We start from the raw sequence: 20027 nt of genomic DNA, 5'->3' as shown, positions 1-20027 counted from the left end.
GGAATTGTGCCACAGCAGTTTTTGACTGTCATCTGAAGGTGTTTGCTAACCTTTGTGATGTGCGCTTCTCGTCCCAGGTGCTGTGAAGAAGGAGGTGTACTTCATGGCTATCATCGACATCCTCACGCACTATGACGCGAAGAAAAAAGCTGCACATGCTGCCAAAACTGTGAAACACGGGGTGAGTGCAGAAGGACCGCATTAGGATCCTTCACTCTGAGGCTACGAAGCATAAAGAGAGAAGAGGAGCCGGTCTTTAATTATCATTTTTATTTGAAAAGGTCTTATAAGACAAATATAAATGCATAAGAAGGTGTTTAATCCCACAATTTGGCATCCCAGTACAAGGATTAAGCTTTCCTACTCTGAGATAACTCTGAAATGATGTGTAATGATGCAGCCTTGCAGAATTTTTTAGAAATAATAAATTATAACTGTACTGGTACGACTACAAGATGTTGCTCCTCATGTGAAACAAACAAAAGTCGCACATCACATCGACACAGCAGCACAGGGAACACAGGACCTTGATTCTGTCACGCTGAAAAGAAACGAGTCGAATGCTGATGAAAAGCAGCAGGGCAACATGTCTCTGTCCAAATGAGCAGAGTCAGAGAAAGAGGGTATCAGGATGACGTCTGGAGAAGTTTGAAACCACTGATAAATGATCATAGTCTCAGTCTCATGTAGCGTTTCACAGGAAGAGTTCAAAAACTTAAAATGGTGTACAATACTGCCCCCCTGTGATGGATCATGAAAATAACACAGAAAGAGCTTTTGTCCGGAGAATCTCAAAACATTTTATCTCTCTGCTTCAGAGATTCACTATTTGAGCAATTTATACAAAAAGAGATTAACGTATCAAGCTAAAGCAGAACCACATCTGATTCTGTGAAAATACAGACAGAGACAAACAGAGACAGCAGCTCTTCCAAACATCTTTATTAACTTTAATATATAAATGCTCTATTTTTTAACTATTACATTTAGTGGTTTCTGTAAAAATCCGTCACTAAGTGTGCTCAAACATCCTTGTTCCATCATCACAGACTGATGAAATCAAAGCTCACCTGTCTCTCAGGTGTGTCTTTTTATACTGTATGATCGCGGTCAGTTTCCTGCAGTGTTAAGTGCTGCATAGACATCAGTTAACTCTGCTTCTGAACAAGGAAAATGTTCTCCACTAGGGGGTGACATGGGGAAAATATGAGTTTTTTTTATCTTTTAGTATCAGGATTAGGATCTGAATTTTATCAGGATGAAGTCTGTTCTGACCTGCAAACAACATTTTTAGCTTCAAACTTTTCTTATCCTACATTTAAAACTGTTTTTCTGCTCCATTTCATAACTTTAATCTCTTCTGATGTGTTTTCAAACTCTCGCATTTCCACATCATGTTAAATTCATTCATTTTATCATTTCAGCTGTCAGAGTTGTTGTGTCTTTGCAGCATGTACAGAGCTTTACACAAGTAGCCTATGCACAGTCCAAATGTAGTTTAGTGAGATGTTACTAGCTACACTTTGGTTTAGTTAGTGCACCTGACAGAAAACCTAAATGTAAACATAATTTTTAACATGTTAATCTCAGTGCCATGAATAACACATTATAAGATAAAAGCATGGCCCTTATGAAAGTGGACCCCGGGCTATGCTAGGCCCAATTCTGGCCTTAGACAATTTTATTCTGAAACAATTTAGACACTGCAGCGATACTATAACTCTTCCAGCAGTTTTTCAACAGTTTATGCAGCTGTCTTTTGGTAAGAAAGGAGCAGTGCCATGTTCTTTACAGCAAAAAATAAAATAGTTACACACTTAAAACAAGTGTTTAATACAAATGAATGCATTGGCAGGAACAAGAAACGGTCAAAGTTTAAAAAAAAAGCAGACCTCTTAATAATCTTGCTTTATGCTTATGAATTATCAAATGTTTTGAACCCATTTGATCAAGTCTCATTTTATGTTTGTAACAACACGACCCTTCTCAAGTCGGTGTTAAAAACACTCAAGGGGGAAACTTTCAGGAAACCCAGAAACCCTGTCAACAAAGCCTATTTTAGCAGTCAAAAAATGATAATATTGAACGAATGAAACCAACAAACTCCTTGGAGACGGTGTTTAAATCAAAAAGTGTAAAAGTAAAAAAAAAAACACAGTCTTTTCTTATCCTGAATAATATAAAAATCCCAACCTAATAAAAATTAACTTCCTTGTCCATCTTGAGTCCTTTTAAATTGTCTTTCCCAAAGTTTTTTGTCCTCGTTGCCCGCAACAGAAAACGCCGTAAATCATCCAAGAAATAAAAAGTAGTCCACGCAGAAAAAACCCAAACCCCAGAATTTGTGAACGATTGACCCAAAAATAAAAAGGTTCACCAAGAAAAGTGTCAATAGTAAGACGATCTCACCACTCTCTGAGAAACGGTAATCCCAAAAAAAGGTCTTTCCACTCCTGGAGCACACTCCGGGTCCTGGGAGCAAACAGCATCCAATGGGATGTTGGATTGGCACCCTCAAGTAACCACCCTCTGTTTTGTTTATTTTAAGTTAATTGCCCCTTTAACCAGCCAGCTTGTTACTTTTTTTTGTTTTCTTTCAGGCCTTTACTACAGGCACGCCTGTTCCATTGTCCTTTTTCCCTCTTGATTCTCCTCTCCGCCTCTTCCCTGACGCCACACCCTCTTTTTATAGTTTCATCCTTGTTTTCAGTGTTTACTCATAAACAAACTCAGATATAATGACAACAGGTACCCCAACCTATCTACATTTTTCTTACGGGCATTTCTTTTTTATCATTTCATTTCATTGATTGCGCTTTCATTAATTTTATTCTCTCATTTAATTAAATGTTTCTTTTGGTGACACTGTCACATGTTTTCTTGTACTGTATGTGTTCCTCCATTGGTCTAACGATCTTTCCTGTTTGTGTGTTTCTCAGGCGGGAGCTGAGATCTCGACAGTGAACCCGGAGCAGTACTCAAAACGATTCTACGAGTTCATGTCCAACATCCTATCATAGACTCATCTCCCAACCTTCAGTCCAGCCTTTAACTCCTGTCATAGATCTGTCAGACGCCACGCACTTATTTCTGTCCTCCCTCACCTCAGTGTAGGTCCATCTCCCTGCCCCTGACTCCCGCCTCTCCATCCCCCTTTGAGTAACAACAAAACAAACAAACAAACAAAAAAAACCCTACCACTGTCCTCCCACAGCCGGCACAGCTCTGGCAGGAGGGAAGCATCAAGCCTGTTACACTTTTCCACACAAACCTCCCTCATCCACTGCAAGGACAACTCGTGAATCCCCTCTCTGAATCTGGAACAACATCCTGATAATCTCCTTCTTCTTTTTTAAAGTTCTCCGGCTCCTGATCCGCCTCAGCCACCTTGTTACTTCTCACGCCAGCACGGAAACTGTCTCACTAATGCCTTGAACGAGTGTCAGCTTCAGCAGTTACCAGTTCGTTAGTAGAGTCTCTTTGGTTTCTGTTAATGTTGTTGTTGTTCCTTATGATTTCTCTTAGACAACACACACACATACACACACACACAGATGTAAACAGCTCACACAGATGCTGAATGGTCAGATTGCATGACAAACTTTTTGACAGTCGCCATCAGACTTCTCTCTCTGTAACAACAGAAAAAACACAAACTTGTGCTGACGAATTGGATCAACAGGGGATAACACGTTAATATATAATGGTGTATTAAGTAAATGAATGCAATATCAAAAATGCATGGCTGATGTGTACATGAGACTCCACCAGTAAGTTGAAACATCAAACCACTGAACTTAACATCTGAGTGTTACGACTAAAAAGACAAAAAACAGAAAAAAAACTTGGTGTTTGAATGTTACGTTGCCATATTGTTTTTGGATACTTTTGAAATTTTAACCGTGAGCTTGGTGGAGGTTGGTCTAAGAAAAAAAAACACATAAAAAGGGGAATTCTGCAGCAAATACTTGTTTTATTACCATAAGGATCATTTTTATATCTTGTTTACATTAATGTAGCAATTTTGTGTTTGTATACAGTATTGTTTTGTTACCGACAGACATTAGAAAAAAAAAGGTTACTTGAAAATGATTCATTGCATATTAAAGGGAGTTTTATCTTGTTTTTGTTGTTTGACTCTGTTTATGTCTGAAGGAAATTATATTTCCGTCAACCTGGAGTTTTCTGTGATACAAGTGTCAATACTCAAGATCTGGGAATTCAAGGAAGCTGCTCAAGTGGATCCTGTGGGTTTGTTTTTTCTGTCTCTAAACTATATAAAAACAGCATTGAGCCACAAACTCAAAAATAAAAAAGCAGAAACAGTATTTTGGGGTTAGATTTGCTCAGACACCTATATCTCTGGACAAGCCCTGACAGCCCTCTGTGAAACTCTGAGTCGCTGAGCTCCTGAAGGTTTCTGTGATGAAGTCAAACCTCAGAGCTCAAGCTGAGGTAGCCACTTTGATATCACTCAGATGGTTTTGTGTGAAGGCTGACAAAACTTTTGAGTCTGAGCTGCAGAATTTCTTACCAACACATTTCATCTGATGTTTGACATTGTGACACATCCAGCGACCGCTCCCAGTTTGACCTTAAAGCAGCGTCTCTACAATAGACTGTAGTAACAGTCGTGGCCAAAATTTTTGAGAATGGCACAATTTTTGGATTTCAATTTTTTTATTAAAACCTTTTGTCAGATGTTCGTATGGTATAATGACGTACAACTATAAGCATACCGTACATGTGTCAAATTTTTATTGACCTACCAATTTAAGCAAAGACTTAATGGCCTGGTTTAAGTCACTTGCACAGATTAATCTTAAAATAGTCATAGATTTCGTCTGTTCTGGATCAAACAAAGCTAATCCCAAGAGGATGGATTAGAGCTACTCCAGGACTAAATTGAAGTTTATATTAATCCTGCAAAGAGGCAGGTTTAACTTTAGCTTAGTGCCCTTAGTTCCCTTAGTTTGTGAAAGGGAGCACACAAATGGTTTGAAAGTATGGAGTATTCGAATATCAGTTAAATGGAATTAGTTTCCGAGACCGCTTTCGTATGTACAAAGAAGACATATTGGAGTAATTTTTTTTTTTTTGCTTGAGCTGAGACTTTCCTCCATGTCTCAAAGAAAAAGGCCTGTACCCAGTTCTCTCCAAATTCTGATCACTTTGAGGTTCTTGCCATCCCAAGCCCTTTTCTTCTTGTGCTCAATGGCAGCAGTATGGCCTTTACTTTCAATGACAGCATGATTTCCCACAATTTGTTTGAGTAGAGTTTTTTTAAACTTTGTAAAGTTATTTGAGCTAATTTTTCTGGCTTCTCTCATGTTTGGAGTCAAAATTCCCTTCAGCAAAGCTGCCTGGAAGTCGCTGTCTGATGTCAACCCCAGAGAAAGTCCCCTCAGGTCACAAGTGGTACCATATGACTCTTCTTATGGTGACTCTTCAGGAATCCTCACTGCTCTTTCAAAAAAAGAAGACAAAAAGAAAAGGTAGAGTATTTGACATCTACACACAGAATGTTATTTTGGTTTATTTGCAACATTGTTAAATGATGAGCTACAAAGATGTGCACCTATTGGTTGTTGAATGAGAGTGGTTGTGATTGGTCAATGCTACCTGGGTAGGAAGTTTACTAGAGTTAAGTTCCTCCTCCTGTGTCACACTTCACTGTATATCCCAGCAGTTAGATGCACACTCCAAGGTGTAGTTCGTCATAATCTGCAGCTTTCATTATAAATACTAAACAAGATGATAGGGCACCAGGAAGATCAAGCATTGCAGAGTCATTAATATGGAGGGAGGGCGCTCAATAGTAAGGTAAGTCAACACAACACTACACATATGTTCTATTTTAATGTTGGGAAATGTTTGGTATGTCTGAGAACTTGTCCCTTACTGTTAACTGATCATCACATTTGATAATGATGAAAAGATCATGAAACTAAAATTAGTGTCGGCTGTGTTAGAGCAGCTCAGGAACTCTCTATCATCTCATACACACACACACACACACACACACACACACACACACACACACACACACACACACTAAACACACTAAACACACATTCATCCACCTCCCCTACCCATCACCCAATCACAAGCCTGTGATGAGAGGTGAACAGCCTCTCAGTCTAACCTGTTTACTGACATCAGGGAAAACGAATCAACTTTTAGACAGAGGAATGACTGAAGGTCAGGATGAGGGGAACAGCAGACCTGCAGCTCTGCTTCACAAGAGTGAGGCTCCATATCAAAAAGAAGGAGCAAGAAGAGTGGCAGGAATCACAAAAGAACAAATTTTTGTTGTTACAAGTGGCAGGTTTAAGAGTGTGGTGTGATACCGAAGCCATCTTTGCAGGACTCGAGTGAGGTCAGAGAAACCCACAAGCACTCTGTAGGCACAAACAGGCTCACTCGACTTAGTGAGGCAACACATTTCTATACCAACACACTTGTCATGCAACTGCTTTATGTACCAACAAACTGTACAAACAGATGGCCAGGGTTGGGAACGCCACTACACTGTAAAAAAAACAATCTGTAAAAAACAATCTGTTAAAAAACGGTTAAAGCACTGGCAGCAAAGTTTCAGTCAAATCAATCCACAGTAATTTCCTGTGAAAATACTATTTTTCCCATGTACAATAACAAATTTGTAATGTATAAAAACAAACTACATACATAAAACTAAAGATAGATGTCTGCATGTTTAAAGTATGAATATGTAATTTTAAAGAAAAATACCATTATCTAACAGATTTTTCTTAAATTATTAAGGTCAAATTATTAAGATCAAATACCTTTAATACAGTGACAATGCAGAGAGTTCTGCAGAAAAATGCTGTGATTTTATAGCAAAATACTTTTTTTGTGATCATGTTTTGTAACCGTGAGAGAGGAGAGCACACAGAGGAAACAAGACTCTGCTGAACATTTAAGAATTGCATTGGAGGAACGTGCTGCCTGTGCAACACTGCATGGACCGACAGTGTAATTTAAATAACATTGTTATTAAAAATTGACCAACATAACAAACTACCAACACATCTCGTTTATTAAATCAAATAACAACGTAGAAATCACTGGGTACAGGGTCCGCACAATGGAGCACAAACAGCTGGTTCTCTCCTTGGAGAACAGACGGCCGAGTTACACTGTAGAGCACAAACACGCTGTGCCCCCTGTATAGCAGGGTCTCGTGTCCTCCTCACTCATGGTTACATGCACTGTCACAATAAAACTTACTTTGCTATGAAGTAAAAGGTAAAGTAAAATAGTATCAGGGACAAAAATAATTTAGGACAAAAATTGATGGAGGAAAAAATGATCAGTGATGCAAAAGAGTAAGTTTTAAAAAAATTTTTTTAGGAGAAGCGCAGTTTGTTCTGTCCGAAAGTTTTTTGTTTTTTTAAAAAATTGTCTCTGATCAAAAAAAAAATCATTCCTGTATTTTTACTAGTGCTGAAATTGCGGGAAAACACGATGAGTAACCAAAACAAGCATGGAGAAGAGGGGCAACGCCACGGAACTTATAGGCGCTCGCCGCTTAGTGTATCAGTCTACGTGCACGGCGTGCCAGATATAAACAAACGCAGGTAGTCTGCCAGGGGCCTGTACTACGAAGCTGGATTAGCTCTTAGCGAGATAACTTCCAGGATAAGTTCCGGTTTTTCCACTACGAATGTGGATCTCTTTTTATCCAGACACGTTGCCCCAGTAACTGATGTTGAACGCCAAACCTGGTCCGGAGCAGGTTAAGTTCCAGGATAAGAGCTCACGGGGTGTGACAGACCACCTGCTGACCAATCGGTCAGCCCACCCGACCAATCGGGTGGGCATAAAAGACCGCTCAGTCACCAATTTGCTCAGTTGGAGTGAAGTCCTCTGGTGTGGGACCACCCCCTGTCTTTTTGGCCCAACACTTTTTCTTATGGGCTGTGAACAATATCTTACTGATCATCATAACTGAGACATTGTCAGGGAAAAGTAGAAATGTGTGCAAATGGAATCGTTCAAACTGACCACTTTGAAGGATGTTTTTATATTTATTTTTATTTGCTCCCACGTCCTTTTTCCCCCACTGCTATTGCATCTGCAATACAAACTGCCTATAATGAGCGTTTTCCTTGGGATTTGTAGGAAAGTGGACTCTTTCTAATTATGAGGTCGGATATGATGCTGATCACACACACTGACTGACAACATGAATGAATAAGGACCTGACTGCCCGTGTCGTCACATGATGAGATAGGTCTATTAATATCAGCATTTTGGAAATTTACGCATTCACAGAGTCGGCGATTTTTAGCAGCAATCCCTTCGGCTTCTCGCAGCCGCAGTCGTGCTCCTGGCCTGGATAATACTGCGGTACTCCTCTTATTTTTGCAGGAGTATTTGCTGCTCCTCCGCTGTAAAGTAGGCTGCTCTCTTTTCCAGTGTCTATTGAAAATGCTCCGGGGCTGCTAACCACGCCTATTTCATGTGTGCGAGCACAGATCCCAGCTGGATTCACTTATCGAGTTGATAACGAGCTTCGTAGTACAGCAGATCTGGATAACGGAGATCCGGTGAAGTTCAGCGAGTTGTCGCAGAGTTATCCTGGATGACTTAATCGTAGTACAGGCCCCAGGACGAAGAGACACGATGAGAACTAGAGCCTTATTTAGCGGTGTTTTTGTGTGAAAGTAACACGCTGAAAATTCTCTAAATAAAGCGTGAATGCAGACCAATATCAGATTTTTTCGGTGGTAGTCCGTTTATTTGTGTTTTTGGTCAAGTAAAATATGGCCCCGTCTGAGTGCAGAGGAAACCGGCAGAGGAGCAGGGAGGGGGTGTTTGGTGTGAGCGCTCTGGGCTTCTGCTGCACAAAATCACTGCTGTAGGGGTAATTTCTGCCCTAAACCTTGTGATAGGACCCAACTTGTTCCATCCTGGAGCATCACTTTAATGCCCTGACAGTGGCAATAAGCTTTAATTTTGTATTTACATTTTGTAAATTTGATTTGCACTAAATATGTGATTTAACTATTACTGTATAACAAGTACTGATTTAGTGTTTGCATGACAGATGTTATGGCACTTTCACAATGCGATTAATTATGACTAATCAGGGAAATCATGCGATTAATTACAATTAAAAGTTTTAATCGTTGCCCAGCCCTAATTTTTACAGTTTTTTAACATAGCTCTATGTTACAGTGTTTGACTGTAATTTTATGGTATTTGTAACTTTGTTGCCAGTGCTTTTACTTTTTTTAAATTTTATTTATTTATTTATTTATTTATTTATTTATTTATTTTATCAGTGAATTGCAACCATGAGTGAGGAGGGTACAGGGTCTAGCTAGCATAATACTTAAAATAAATAAATAAATAAAATAAAATGAAATAAATAAAAAAAATAAAAAAAATAAAAAATCTCATTTTACAGATAATTTCTGTAATTTTAGAGTTTTGTGTAATGTTTTTGAAAACCGAAAAAATAAGGGTTAATAACTTTAAAATTCAGATTTTTTTTCAGACTGTGTAAAATTACTGAAAATGTCTGTAAGTCTGCTAGCATTTTGTTGTTTTATAAGAAAACAGTAAAAATGTGTTAAAAATTACAGACCATTTCCTGTTATATTACATTTTTTTAACTGTGTATCAGAGCACATTGCAGGGTCAGCTTTAGTTCCTCAAATGCATGCTCTGCTCCTGGGTTCTGGGTGATGGAGCTAGATATGGTCAGACCAGCCATTCCAATACATTCAGACATCCTCTGTTCTTACGTCCAATGAAATGCATGGCAGAAAGTCAGTTTTCATTCAGTTTTATGACGTTTTTGTGAGGTTTTATGTTAAAGAATGGTCAAACTGTGTTCTTGGGGTACATGCAACTCTGACATAGAGTATCCTGGGAGGCTGGGCAACAGAGTGTATTTTTACCCTTTTTGTCAGTCACATCTCAAATGAGAAAAGTGTCCTTTTCAGATAAAGCTGTGTGGTAGACCACAACATCAACTCAAAGTGAGTAAAATGAACAAGCATGTCTACACCTGTTCTACGTCAGCCCCTGGCAGTGTTGTTCCTCATGTCTCTTTGTTGGGAGTCCAGTGAACTCAGTTCACTGGCCTATTTTGTTCTAGTTTTTGTTCTTGATGATCGTACATCATTGTTAGCTGTTCCCCAAAGGGCTCTGGTTAAACTAACGTTAACTTCTGGAGTTTAGTTTCATTAACTGACCTGTGAAAGCTGAGATAACAAAGGCTGTCAAATGTTATGCTGTATGATTCAGTGTAAATACCGCAGCACCAAACTAACAGAGACACACTCTTGATAAAGACAGTAAAAAGGACGTTTTATTTTTCTCATGAACAATGCTGATCGTCTATCCTGTAATCTGAGACAGTGATGGCTTTGAGAGGCAGGTCATCACATTTGCTCAGGGACCTGTAAATTTTGTCTCAAAACTGAAGCTTTTTACCAACCTTATCAACGATAAACGATTGATCAATTCCTCCAATGCATAGTTTAGACCCTTTTGGTGACTTCTAGATGATACGTAGTCTCTCTGTCTCCAGAAATCATCAATGCTATCCTGTAAAAGACTAATTGCTTTTTGCTTTATATTACAGTACCACAATGAAAACTGTCAAAAAGATGAAAGATTTTATGAAACAGATGGTTGGGGTGAACAGTCTGAAAGTCTCCAGCATCCTTCTCTGCCTAGCCACATTTGTCGTCATGTTGATACTGTTCAACAGGAACCTTCTGGAGGTGAGAACTTAACTGATCTGGAGGTTGACAATGTTGTTTGATGTATCTTTGTTACCATCTTCTTTCCAACTCTCTGCTGGTCAAAGCACAAAGACAACTTCTTCAGCATCCAGAGAGTAATCACTGATCCCCCCACGCTCCAGGACTTCTGCACCTTCAAACCGCTGTCACCTGCAGACGCTCTGGAGGAACAACGTATATTAGATTCTATAGCTTGGCCTGAAGCTCCACTTCCAGCAGCTCCTCCTTCATTTGAGCAGACCAGTGATCCTGCACACAGCACCTTCAGCATTCTCCCGCGGAGGGGACGAGGAGAGTGGCATGTTGGAGATCATCTGGAGGCTCTGATAAAACTACACGACTTTCGGGGGCAAGCCAAGAAGACTGGAGGAGATTTCTTAGTTGCACGGTTGCACAGCAAGTCACTGGGTGCAGGTGTGGCTGGACGAGTGGTGGATCACCTCAATGGCTCCTACTCTGCTGTATTCCCTTTACTCTGGGAAGGAGACGCACAGGTTGAGGTACAGTCAAAAGCTCTCTGCATTAGAGAGTTTTATTCCCATAGATGATGCTAAAGGCTTCTTTATAAAATGTTGCACTCTGGGTATTTTGTTCTACATAATCTGAACTTCCTGTCTGCATGGCGGTGCAGTGGTTAGCAATGGTGCCTCATCAGTTTTACTGGTCACTCTACATCTTCTGCAGGTGTGTGTGTTTGCCTCCCACTTAACGCAAAATTAAAGGTTAAAAACTTTTTAAACACTTACACAAGTTAAACCTGCCTGAATCAGCGCAGACACTGCTTTGTTAAAAGTGGCAGACGATATCAGCAGACCTTTATTTCTGGTATTACGTGATCTAAGTGCTACATTTGCATCCAGTTGATCACCGGATTTTTTTAGATAGATCACATGATGTGTCAGCATGTCGCCTTTTGGGGAATGTTTTTAAATGGTTTCAATCTAATCTTTTGAACAGAAAGTTTTTTTCTGAATATTAATAATTCCTGTTAAAACATTGTGAAGTTACATGTGGAGTACCACAAGGATTAATTTGGGGCCCAGTCACAGTGACCAGCCATATCATTCCCCAGCACGCTCCAGCCTGAAAGCCCAGCTCAATATCGCCAGTGAAACCACAAGTGTGCCTTGCTCAGGCATCGTACGCTTCTCTACTGTGGCATGCTCTGGAAAGGTGTGCTTCAGCACGGCGCACTTCATGCACAAGCACAAACAAAGCATATAATCCATGGCATATAACCGCTGCAACTCCTCTCAAAATGTATTTAAAGAATAGGTTCTGTCAGATCAAACATAAGCCAAAAAGTCACCAAAGTCTAAGCCGGGTTGCCATTGTTCTTCATTGTGCTGACTCTGGTGAGACCACACTTCTTGTAAACAGACGCTTCATGATGACATAAGCAGGCAATGCATGTGCCTTAAGCCTGATTCGTATCGGAGTAGTGTGTCCAGGGGGGGGGAACGGCACTGCAGGGGCTGGGGGACAATGGTGCTTGAGTACAGCATGGTTCCGATGGCCAGTGTGACTGTACCCTTATAGACTGTTACTTTTTTTCTTGTACAGTGTCATCAGGAGACATGGCAGAGCTTACCACACTATGTTGACAACGCTTAACTCTATGTGGCTGTGTCTCCTGATGACACTGGACCATTGAACTCTCTTTTTAACTGAATTTTTTTAATATTAAAGCCTGGATGTTGCAAAAAAATTCACAGCTCAACAGGACAGAACAGAAGCACTTTTCACTGGTTCAACAACAACAACAATAACAAAACCTCCGATTATCTTTTTCTGTCAGGTGATATTTGTTCACCCAAGGGAGGCTGTCACAGTTCTGCAAAGGCTGAACAAAGAGCAACCTGACAGGATTCTCTTCAAGGCCTTCTTCCAATCCCCATGGTTACGCCCTGAATCTACCTTTTGTAATGTTTGCTTACGCCCAACCAGCCAGCTTCAGTGCAACTTCACTGACCTCCACACTGGTGAGCCTTGGTTCTGCTACAAGCCACAGAATCTGAGCTGTGATACCAGGACATCCTCTATTCCAGGGATATACGTGCATTATCTCAGGGCTGAAGAGGAGAAGCTCTTCCTAGGGTAAGAGTGATGGTTTTATTTAAGTCATTGTTTTATTTGAAATATTGCAAAGAAAACATATCAAATGTTGACACTATGAAGTGTATGTAAAAAAAATAATAATAAAAAAAAAAACAACCAAACAAAATGTGTGTGCTTTGCTGTCTTGTCAGCACAGTACAGCAGTCAGTAATGTTAAGTGTGCAATCTGCTCAACTCTTTTCTTCTGCGTTTCTCTAGTCCAGTTTCATTGTGTAGTCACATGTCTTGTTTTATTTCGCTCATTTCTTGCTTTTCCTCTGTAAATGTGATCTCTGTGTCTTAATGCATGATAAAAAATAATAATTGAGTATGTTGTAACAATTTGATAATTAAGTATCATGTTTCAACATGACACTGATTTGTTTTTTCTGGTGCGGCAACATTAGTCTGACCTGATTGGTCCGCTGGAGCAAAAACCCCCGAACCCCCTCCCTGGCCACTCCTCTCCCCGCATCTGTAGAGAAATCTCTACAAATCAGCTGTGGCTCATTTACATATGAAGGTCACACCCACTAAATCAGAGTGTTGTGAACAGAGGGGCTATGAGAGCCTGGAAACAATGCTGCTGTGCTTGATTTATTACTTATTATTATTATTATTATTATTATTATTTCTACGTTTCTCAAGTCCAGGGCCCTGTTCTACCAAGCAGGATTACTGCCTAGCGAGGTAGTTTTGAGGATAGGTTTCGGATTCCCTGTTCTACGACATGGGATCACTCCTCAGCGAGGCGAGTCTCCATGGCAACGCACGCTGAACGGCTAACCTTCTCCAGGGCAGGTTAGGTTCCAGATTGAACTCGGGGACCATAAAAACCCCGCCCACTGACCAATGAGCCCTCACGAAAAAATGGCTTGTCCTTTCTTAGAGGATACCGTGGACATCGGAGACCGACCCACTCTCTTTTTGGATGACGAAAGTTACCGGTTTTCCAGGGAGGGGTTGGTAGTACATGACACTTTCTACAGGTAGTTAAAGGAAATAAAGAACTCTCATTGCTGTAATAAGATCTTTAATGTCAACACTTCTGTTCCATGACAATATTTTATCGCCCGTATTAAAATTGTGACAGGAATTCATGTGGGGCTCATGTGGGCTACATATCAAACAAAAAATGTTAACACGATAGGAATAAACAAATGAAAAAATTCATCTAAGACATAAATTAGGTATGTTGCATGTTACAGTAAAAGTCCATGGTGAACAGTGCTATTTCAGGATGATAATGGCACAAAAGATTTTATTTGCACTACACCACTACACTTACGCATTTAGATGTCAGCAATTTTCTGCCAGCACTCCTTCCGTGCTTTAGCAGCGACGGTGTTGCTTTTAACGTTAATTACATGTTTTAGCTCGTCATACTTCCTCATGATCACCTCCTGTTCCTCCTCTGTGAAGTATGTGGTCCTTCTCTCTCCGGCCTGCTCTGACGCTCCAGACTGCTCCATGTTCGCGATTGGTCAGATGCAGCAGCCTCCGCCTTATATCTGTGCACACGCTCATTGCCTAGCTGGATCCACTTATGAGGTTGATAACCAGCGTCGTAAAAACGTGTAGCGAGACCGCCGGCTACTGCGCTCAGTTCAGTGAGGTAGCTCCAAGGCTATCTCGCTAGGCTGAACTTGCTTCGTAGAACAGGGCCCAGTTTCATTGTGTAGTCACATGTCTTGTTTTATTTCATTCATTTCTTGCTTTTCCTCTGTAAATGTGATCTCTTTGTCTTAATGCATGATAAAACATAATAATTGAGTATGTTGTAACACCTTGATAATTAAGTATCATATTTCAACATGACACTCATTTCTTTTTTTTTGGTGTGGCAACATTACACCTCTGTAGAGTTCAAATAGAGAGACAGAGCAATTGAAGATAATAAAAAGTTTATCTTCTGGTATTTCAGTGAGTGCACTGTGTACTAAATCATTTGCATTTGTCTTCAGGGAAGTCAACATGAAAGTCTACATTAACGCATCAGGATCTGACAGTGTCACTGTGTTGCGAAGAAAGGGTAAAACATTTAAATTCTACTTCACACTGTTAAAAAAAGTATTTTTTTTACAGGAAATAGTCTGTAATTTTTAACAGATTTTTCCTGTTTTCTTATATAATGACAAAATGCCAGAAGATTTACAGATATTTTCAGTAATTTCACACATTCAAAAAAAAATCTGAATTTTACAGTCATTAACCCTCAATTTTTAAAGTTTTTTTTTTCTGTTTTTGAAAAACGTTATACAAAACTTTGAAATTACAGAAATTATCTGTAAAATGACATCCTGGATGTTTTTTTTTTAAATGTATTATGCCAATTGAACCCTGTACCCTCCTCACTCATGGTTGCAATTCACTGTTAAAAAAAAAAAAAACTTAGAAAAACAAACTATATGAAATAACTGTAGAAATACAGGGCCTAACTGTTAAAAAAAATCTGTTTAGAAAACCAAACCAACAAAAAAAAACAAACAAAAAGTTTCCAGACAAATAATGTAAAATTACAGTCAAACACTTTAACATAGAACTTTGTAAAAAATAAAAATAAAAATAAAAACCTGAAAAAATACAGGAATTAATTTTTTTTTGAGAGGCAAAAAAAAAAAAAAAAAAAAAAAAACTTCAAACAGAACACACTGCCCTCTACCTAAAGCAGTGTTACCCAATCTCGGTCCTGGGCCCTGTTCTATGAAGCAAGTTCAGCCTAGCGAGATAGCCTTGGAGCTACGTCGCTGAACTGAGCGCAGTAGCTGGCGGTTTCGCTACACGGTTTTACGACGCTGGTTATCAACCTCATAAGTGGATCCAGCTAGGCAATGAGCGCGTGCACACATATAAGGCGGAGCCCGCTGCATCTGACCAATCGCAAACATGGAGCAGTCTGGAGCGTCAGAGCAGGCCAGAGAGAGAAGGAGCGCATACTTCACACAGGAGGAGCAGGAGGTGATCATGAGGAAGTATGATGAGGTGAAACATGTAATTAACGTTAAAAGCAGCACTGTCGCCGCTGCTAAAGCACGGAAGGAGTGCTGGCAGAAAAGTGCTGACAGTCTAAATGCGTAAGTGTAGTGGTGTAGTGCAAATAAAATATTTTGTGCCATTATCATCCTGAAATAGCACTGTTCACCATGCACTTTTACTGTAACATGCAACATACTTCTTAGATGAATTTATAGATTTGTTCATTCCTATCCTGGTAACATTTTTTGTGTGATATGTAGCCCACATGAGCCCTACATGAATTCCTGTCACAATTTTAATACGGGCAATAAAATATTGTCATGGAACAGAAGTGTTGGCATTGAAGATCTTATTACGGCAATGAGAGTTCTTCATTCCCATTAACTACCTTTAGAAAGTGTCATGTACTACCAACCCCTCCCTGGAAAACCGGTAACTTTCGTCATCTGAAAAAGAGAGTGGGTCGGTCTCCGATGTCCACGGGATCCTCTAAGAACGGACAAGCCATTTTTTCGTGAGGGCTCATTGATCAGTGGGCGGGATTTTTATAGTCCGCGAGTTCAATCTGGAACCGAACCTGCCCTGGAGCAGGTTAGCCGTTCAGCGTAGGTTGCCATGGAGACTCGCCTCGCTGAGGAGTGATCCCGTGTTGTAGAACAGAGAATCCAGAACCTATCCTCAAAGCTACCTCGCTAGGCAGTAATCCTGCTTCGTAGAACAGGGCCCAGGTCTTGTTGCAGGTCTTTTGAAGTATCCTAGGGGTTGACCACTTGCTTCAATGTCCAGGTAGTGTAGCCACTCCAAGCTTGCAAACGAGACTGTATCGCAGGGAATATATATATATATATATATATATATATATATATATATATATATATATATATATATATATATATATATATACATGGCTTATTGTTTGTTTGTGCAAGGCAATGATCTCTTTACTTATCTTTCTGGACAATTCTCTTGACTTAGCTGTACTTCTAACATGCCAATGTCAACAAAACCCTATGTGATGTGTTCTACATGTTTAGATGCAACTAATGAAACCTTTCATCCGTTTTACCAGATGGGCTTGAGTCTTACTGAGATTTGCAAATATGCCCTCCTATAGGCAATTCAAGGAACTGCCATAGTCATTCCAAGAGGAAATCTGTGCTGATATCTGAAGGACAAACTTGCAAACATTAGTTGTGTCAGGCTATTTAAGTTGTTCTTGTTCTATTTGTCATTGCAAACAGCTCAAAGTTTCTTCATTTTGCTACTTAACTCAATGATTTGGAGTAAAGTTAAAAATTTACCTTTGAGCTTTGGTTAACATCAATTTACAGTTCAGTAAAAGTATTTTGCTACCAGAGGAGTAAAGTTTAAACTCAGCCTCATAAAAAAAAAACACTGAGTGCTTTTGTGCTCTGTGTATGAATTATTTGTCCTCAGCAGTACTGAGTAAACTAAGGGAGGTCAAAGGGGAACCCTGGTTTTGGTCTTCTTATGGGATTTGTTAATGATTAGTGGTTCATAAAATAACTAGTGCTGGGCAAGTTAACGCGTTATTTTCGCATTTATCCACCAATCTATTAACGCCGTTGAATATTTTATCGCACATTAATGCATGTTGCTCACATGCTTTTATTTTGTAAATGTCTGTTGCTGACCGCGGTGGAACCGGGAGTGAAATTGGCGGAAAAACATGATGAGTAACCAAAACAAGCATGGAGAAGAGGGGCAACGCCACAGAACTTAAAGGCGCTTGCCGCTTAGTGTATCAGTCTGCGCGCACGGCGTGCCAGATAGAAACAAACGCAGGTAGTCTTCCAGGACGAAGAGACACGATGAGAACTAGAGCCTTATTTAGCGGTGTTTTGTGTGAAAGTAACACGCTGAAAATTCTCTAAATAAAGCGTGAATGCAGACCGATATCAGAGTTTTTCAGTGGGAGTCCGTTTATTTTTGTGTTTCTGGTCAAGTAAAATATGGCCCCGTCTGAGTGCAGAGGAAACCGGCAGAGGAGCAGGGAGGGGGTGTTTGGTGCGAGCGCTCTGGGCTTCTGCTGCACAAAATCACTGCTGTAGGGGTAATTTCTGCCCTAAACCTTGTGATAGGACCCAACTTGTTCCATCCTGGAGTATCACTTTAATGCCCTGACAGTGGTAATAAGCTTTAATTTTGTATTTACATTTGTACATTACATTGTAAATTTGATTTGCACTAAATATGTGATTTAACTTTTACTGTAAAACAAGTACTGATTTAATGTTTGCATGACAGATGTTATGGCACTTTCACAATGCGATGAATTATGATTAATCAGGGAAATCATGCGATTAATTACAATTAAAAGTTTTGATCCTTGCCCAGCCCTAAAAATAACCCCATCCTTACTTTTCTGAAGGGAAAACCAGGTTCACTGGAAACAGAGAAAAGTCTGAAGTCTCTGGGTATTACTACCAGAGTTTATGGCGAGCTCTAGATGGCACCGTAGTTCGACAATTCAACGACTCCTCCACCATCAGTCAGTGTCTGAAAGGCAAAATGGTCCACATGTATGGAGACTCCACCATCAGGCAGTGGTTTGAGTACCTTGACGCTTCACTTCCAGGTAACTATTGAAGAGATTTCAGGAAGCAGTTTGATTTGTTTTGAGTCACACCTTCATCTGTTCCCTCTGTCAAATTTTCAGATGCTAAGCAGTTTGACCTGGGGAGTTCAAAGCAAGCAGGACCTTTAATGATGTCAGACTCTGCAAACAACTTCCTGGTAACATTTCGCTGTCATGGCCCTCCTCTTCGCTTTGGGACCTTTCCTATCAGCCAGATGCGTTACATTGCAAATGAACTAGATCTTTTGAGTGGTGGCCCCAACACTGTTGTAGTGATTGGCATCTGGTCTCACTTCAGCACTTTCCCAATTGAGCTCTACATCAGACGGCTGCAGAACATCCGCAGAGCGGTGCTTCGTCTGTTGGATAGGGCTCCAGAGACACTGGTGGTCATCAGGACTGGAAACCTCAAAGCTCTCACACTGTACGAGACCATGACAAACAGTGACTGGTTCTCGAGTCAGCGTGACAAAGTGCTCAGAGCCATTTTTAAGGAAGTTGATGTCCAACTGGTTGATGCCTGGGAGATGGTTCTGGCCCACCACCTGCCACACAACCTCCACCCACAACCTCCCATCATTGAGAACATGGTCAATGTTCTCTTTTCCTTCATGTGCCCCTAAATATGTCACTAGTTCAGGAATATGGAGATTTTTTATTTAAAAAATTAAAGAGATATTAAATCCTTGAAAGTAAAAATTGAAACAAGGTGTAGATTCATTTCTGGTTGCCCCCTCAGGATCTCCAGTTAAGGGCGTTAACTTTTAAGGATTAACCTCCACAGAGGGTAATGTAATAGCCTAATTTTATTGGTCAGAGAGACATGTTTTAATTAAACCCAATGAGCCTTTGTGGAGAAGGATGTGGCCAGACCAGTCTGTCATAGGGGCTAATCCACTCTACAACAAATCTACCTATTTTATACATTTAGGGGACACTTTGGGAAACACAGCGCCTGTTTCATGAAACTTCTCTGCCTTTTTCTGGGGTAAAACTTGGTTTCATTTCATTTTTTGAAGTAAGCTGATTCAAAAAATGTATTAATGGGTGTTGACAAAACAATGGGTGTGAATGTGGGTGTGGTGTCACAGTTCAGCAAACTTATCAAGAAGTTATTGTAACTCAAACACAAAAGGCCAAAACTGCCTCGAACTTGAAATGTAAGATGAGAACCTCATTCTAAAAACTTTTGTATCTGCTGGGATAAAACTGCATTTCCAGTAACACTGTAGCACTTAATGCTTACTTGAAACTTTGAAGTTTGAATGGTAAAAATTGGTTGAAGTTTGTAGGAGTAGCGGTCCAAAAAAATAGGCAGAAGAAGAAGAAGCGGAAGAATATTTTTTTTTTTGTAAAAGAAGAACATATGCTGTGAATGCATTGCTGCAATCACAACAAATATGTTTTGTGAACAAAGAGATAACTTGTTGAGTGACAAAGAAGTAACTTTTTGAATGAGCGTAATAAAATTGTGGAAAGAATTTTTAAATCATGTTGTTTTAACATGATGTGCAAAATCATTAAAACTACAAGATTGCTTTATGTAAACTCAACCTAATTGCTTTAGG

The 20027-nt window shown here is 39.9% G+C and overlaps 2 protein-coding genes across 4 annotated transcripts in view; both read left to right on the top strand.

The window, feature by feature from the left end:
- The window catches only part of LOC141807535 (phosphatidylinositol 5-phosphate 4-kinase type-2 beta-like), a 29475-nt gene extending 25352 nt beyond the window's left edge, over positions 1-4123 (top strand). For all 3 annotated transcript variants that reach the window (XM_074693628.1, XM_074693639.1, XM_074693647.1), the window contains exons 9-10: positions 78-181; positions 2940-4123. In XM_074693628.1, the coding sequence (XP_074549729.1) occupies positions 78-181; positions 2940-3020 (185 nt within the window). In that variant the 3' untranslated portion in view covers positions 3021-4123. The remainder of the gene's footprint in view (positions 1-77; positions 182-2939) is intronic.
- A 6582-nt stretch (positions 4124-10705) lies between these two features.
- Positions 10706-19162, top strand: LOC141807527 (NXPE family member 3-like). Its single transcript, XM_074693617.1, has 6 exons — positions 10706-10766; positions 10853-11287; positions 12586-12884; positions 14849-14916; positions 18253-18459; positions 18541-19162. The coding sequence occupies exons 1-6, from the start codon at positions 10734-10736 to the stop codon at positions 19080-19082; spliced, it is 1584 nt and encodes a 527-aa protein (XP_074549718.1). The 5' UTR covers positions 10706-10733; the 3' UTR covers positions 19083-19162.
- The last annotated feature ends 865 nt before the right edge of the window (positions 19163-20027 follow it).

Source organism: Halichoeres trimaculatus, unplaced genomic scaffold (genome assembly GCF_033239565.1).
Source record: "Halichoeres trimaculatus isolate MK-OKI-2021-1 unplaced genomic scaffold, fHalTri1.1 fHalTri1_scaffold_2, whole genome shotgun sequence".
Taxonomy (NCBI): Eukaryota; Metazoa; Chordata; class Actinopteri; order Labriformes; family Labridae; genus Halichoeres; species Halichoeres trimaculatus.
Note: the sequence above shows the minus strand (reverse complement) of the source record. Positions and strands in the feature narration are given on the sequence as shown.

Coding starts and splice junctions, on each gene's coding strand:
- LOC141807527 (XM_074693617.1), top strand. CDS start 10,734: ATGTTGATACTGTTCAACAGGAACCTTCTGGAG. Junction 10,767..10,852: donor TCAACAGGAACCTTCTGGAG/GTGAGAACTTAA, acceptor TGCTGGTCAAAG/CACAAAGACAACTTCTTCAG. Junction 12,885..14,848: donor GAGGAGAAGCTCTTCCTAGG/GTAAGAGTGATG, acceptor ATTTGTCTTCAG/GGAAGTCAACATGAAAGTCT.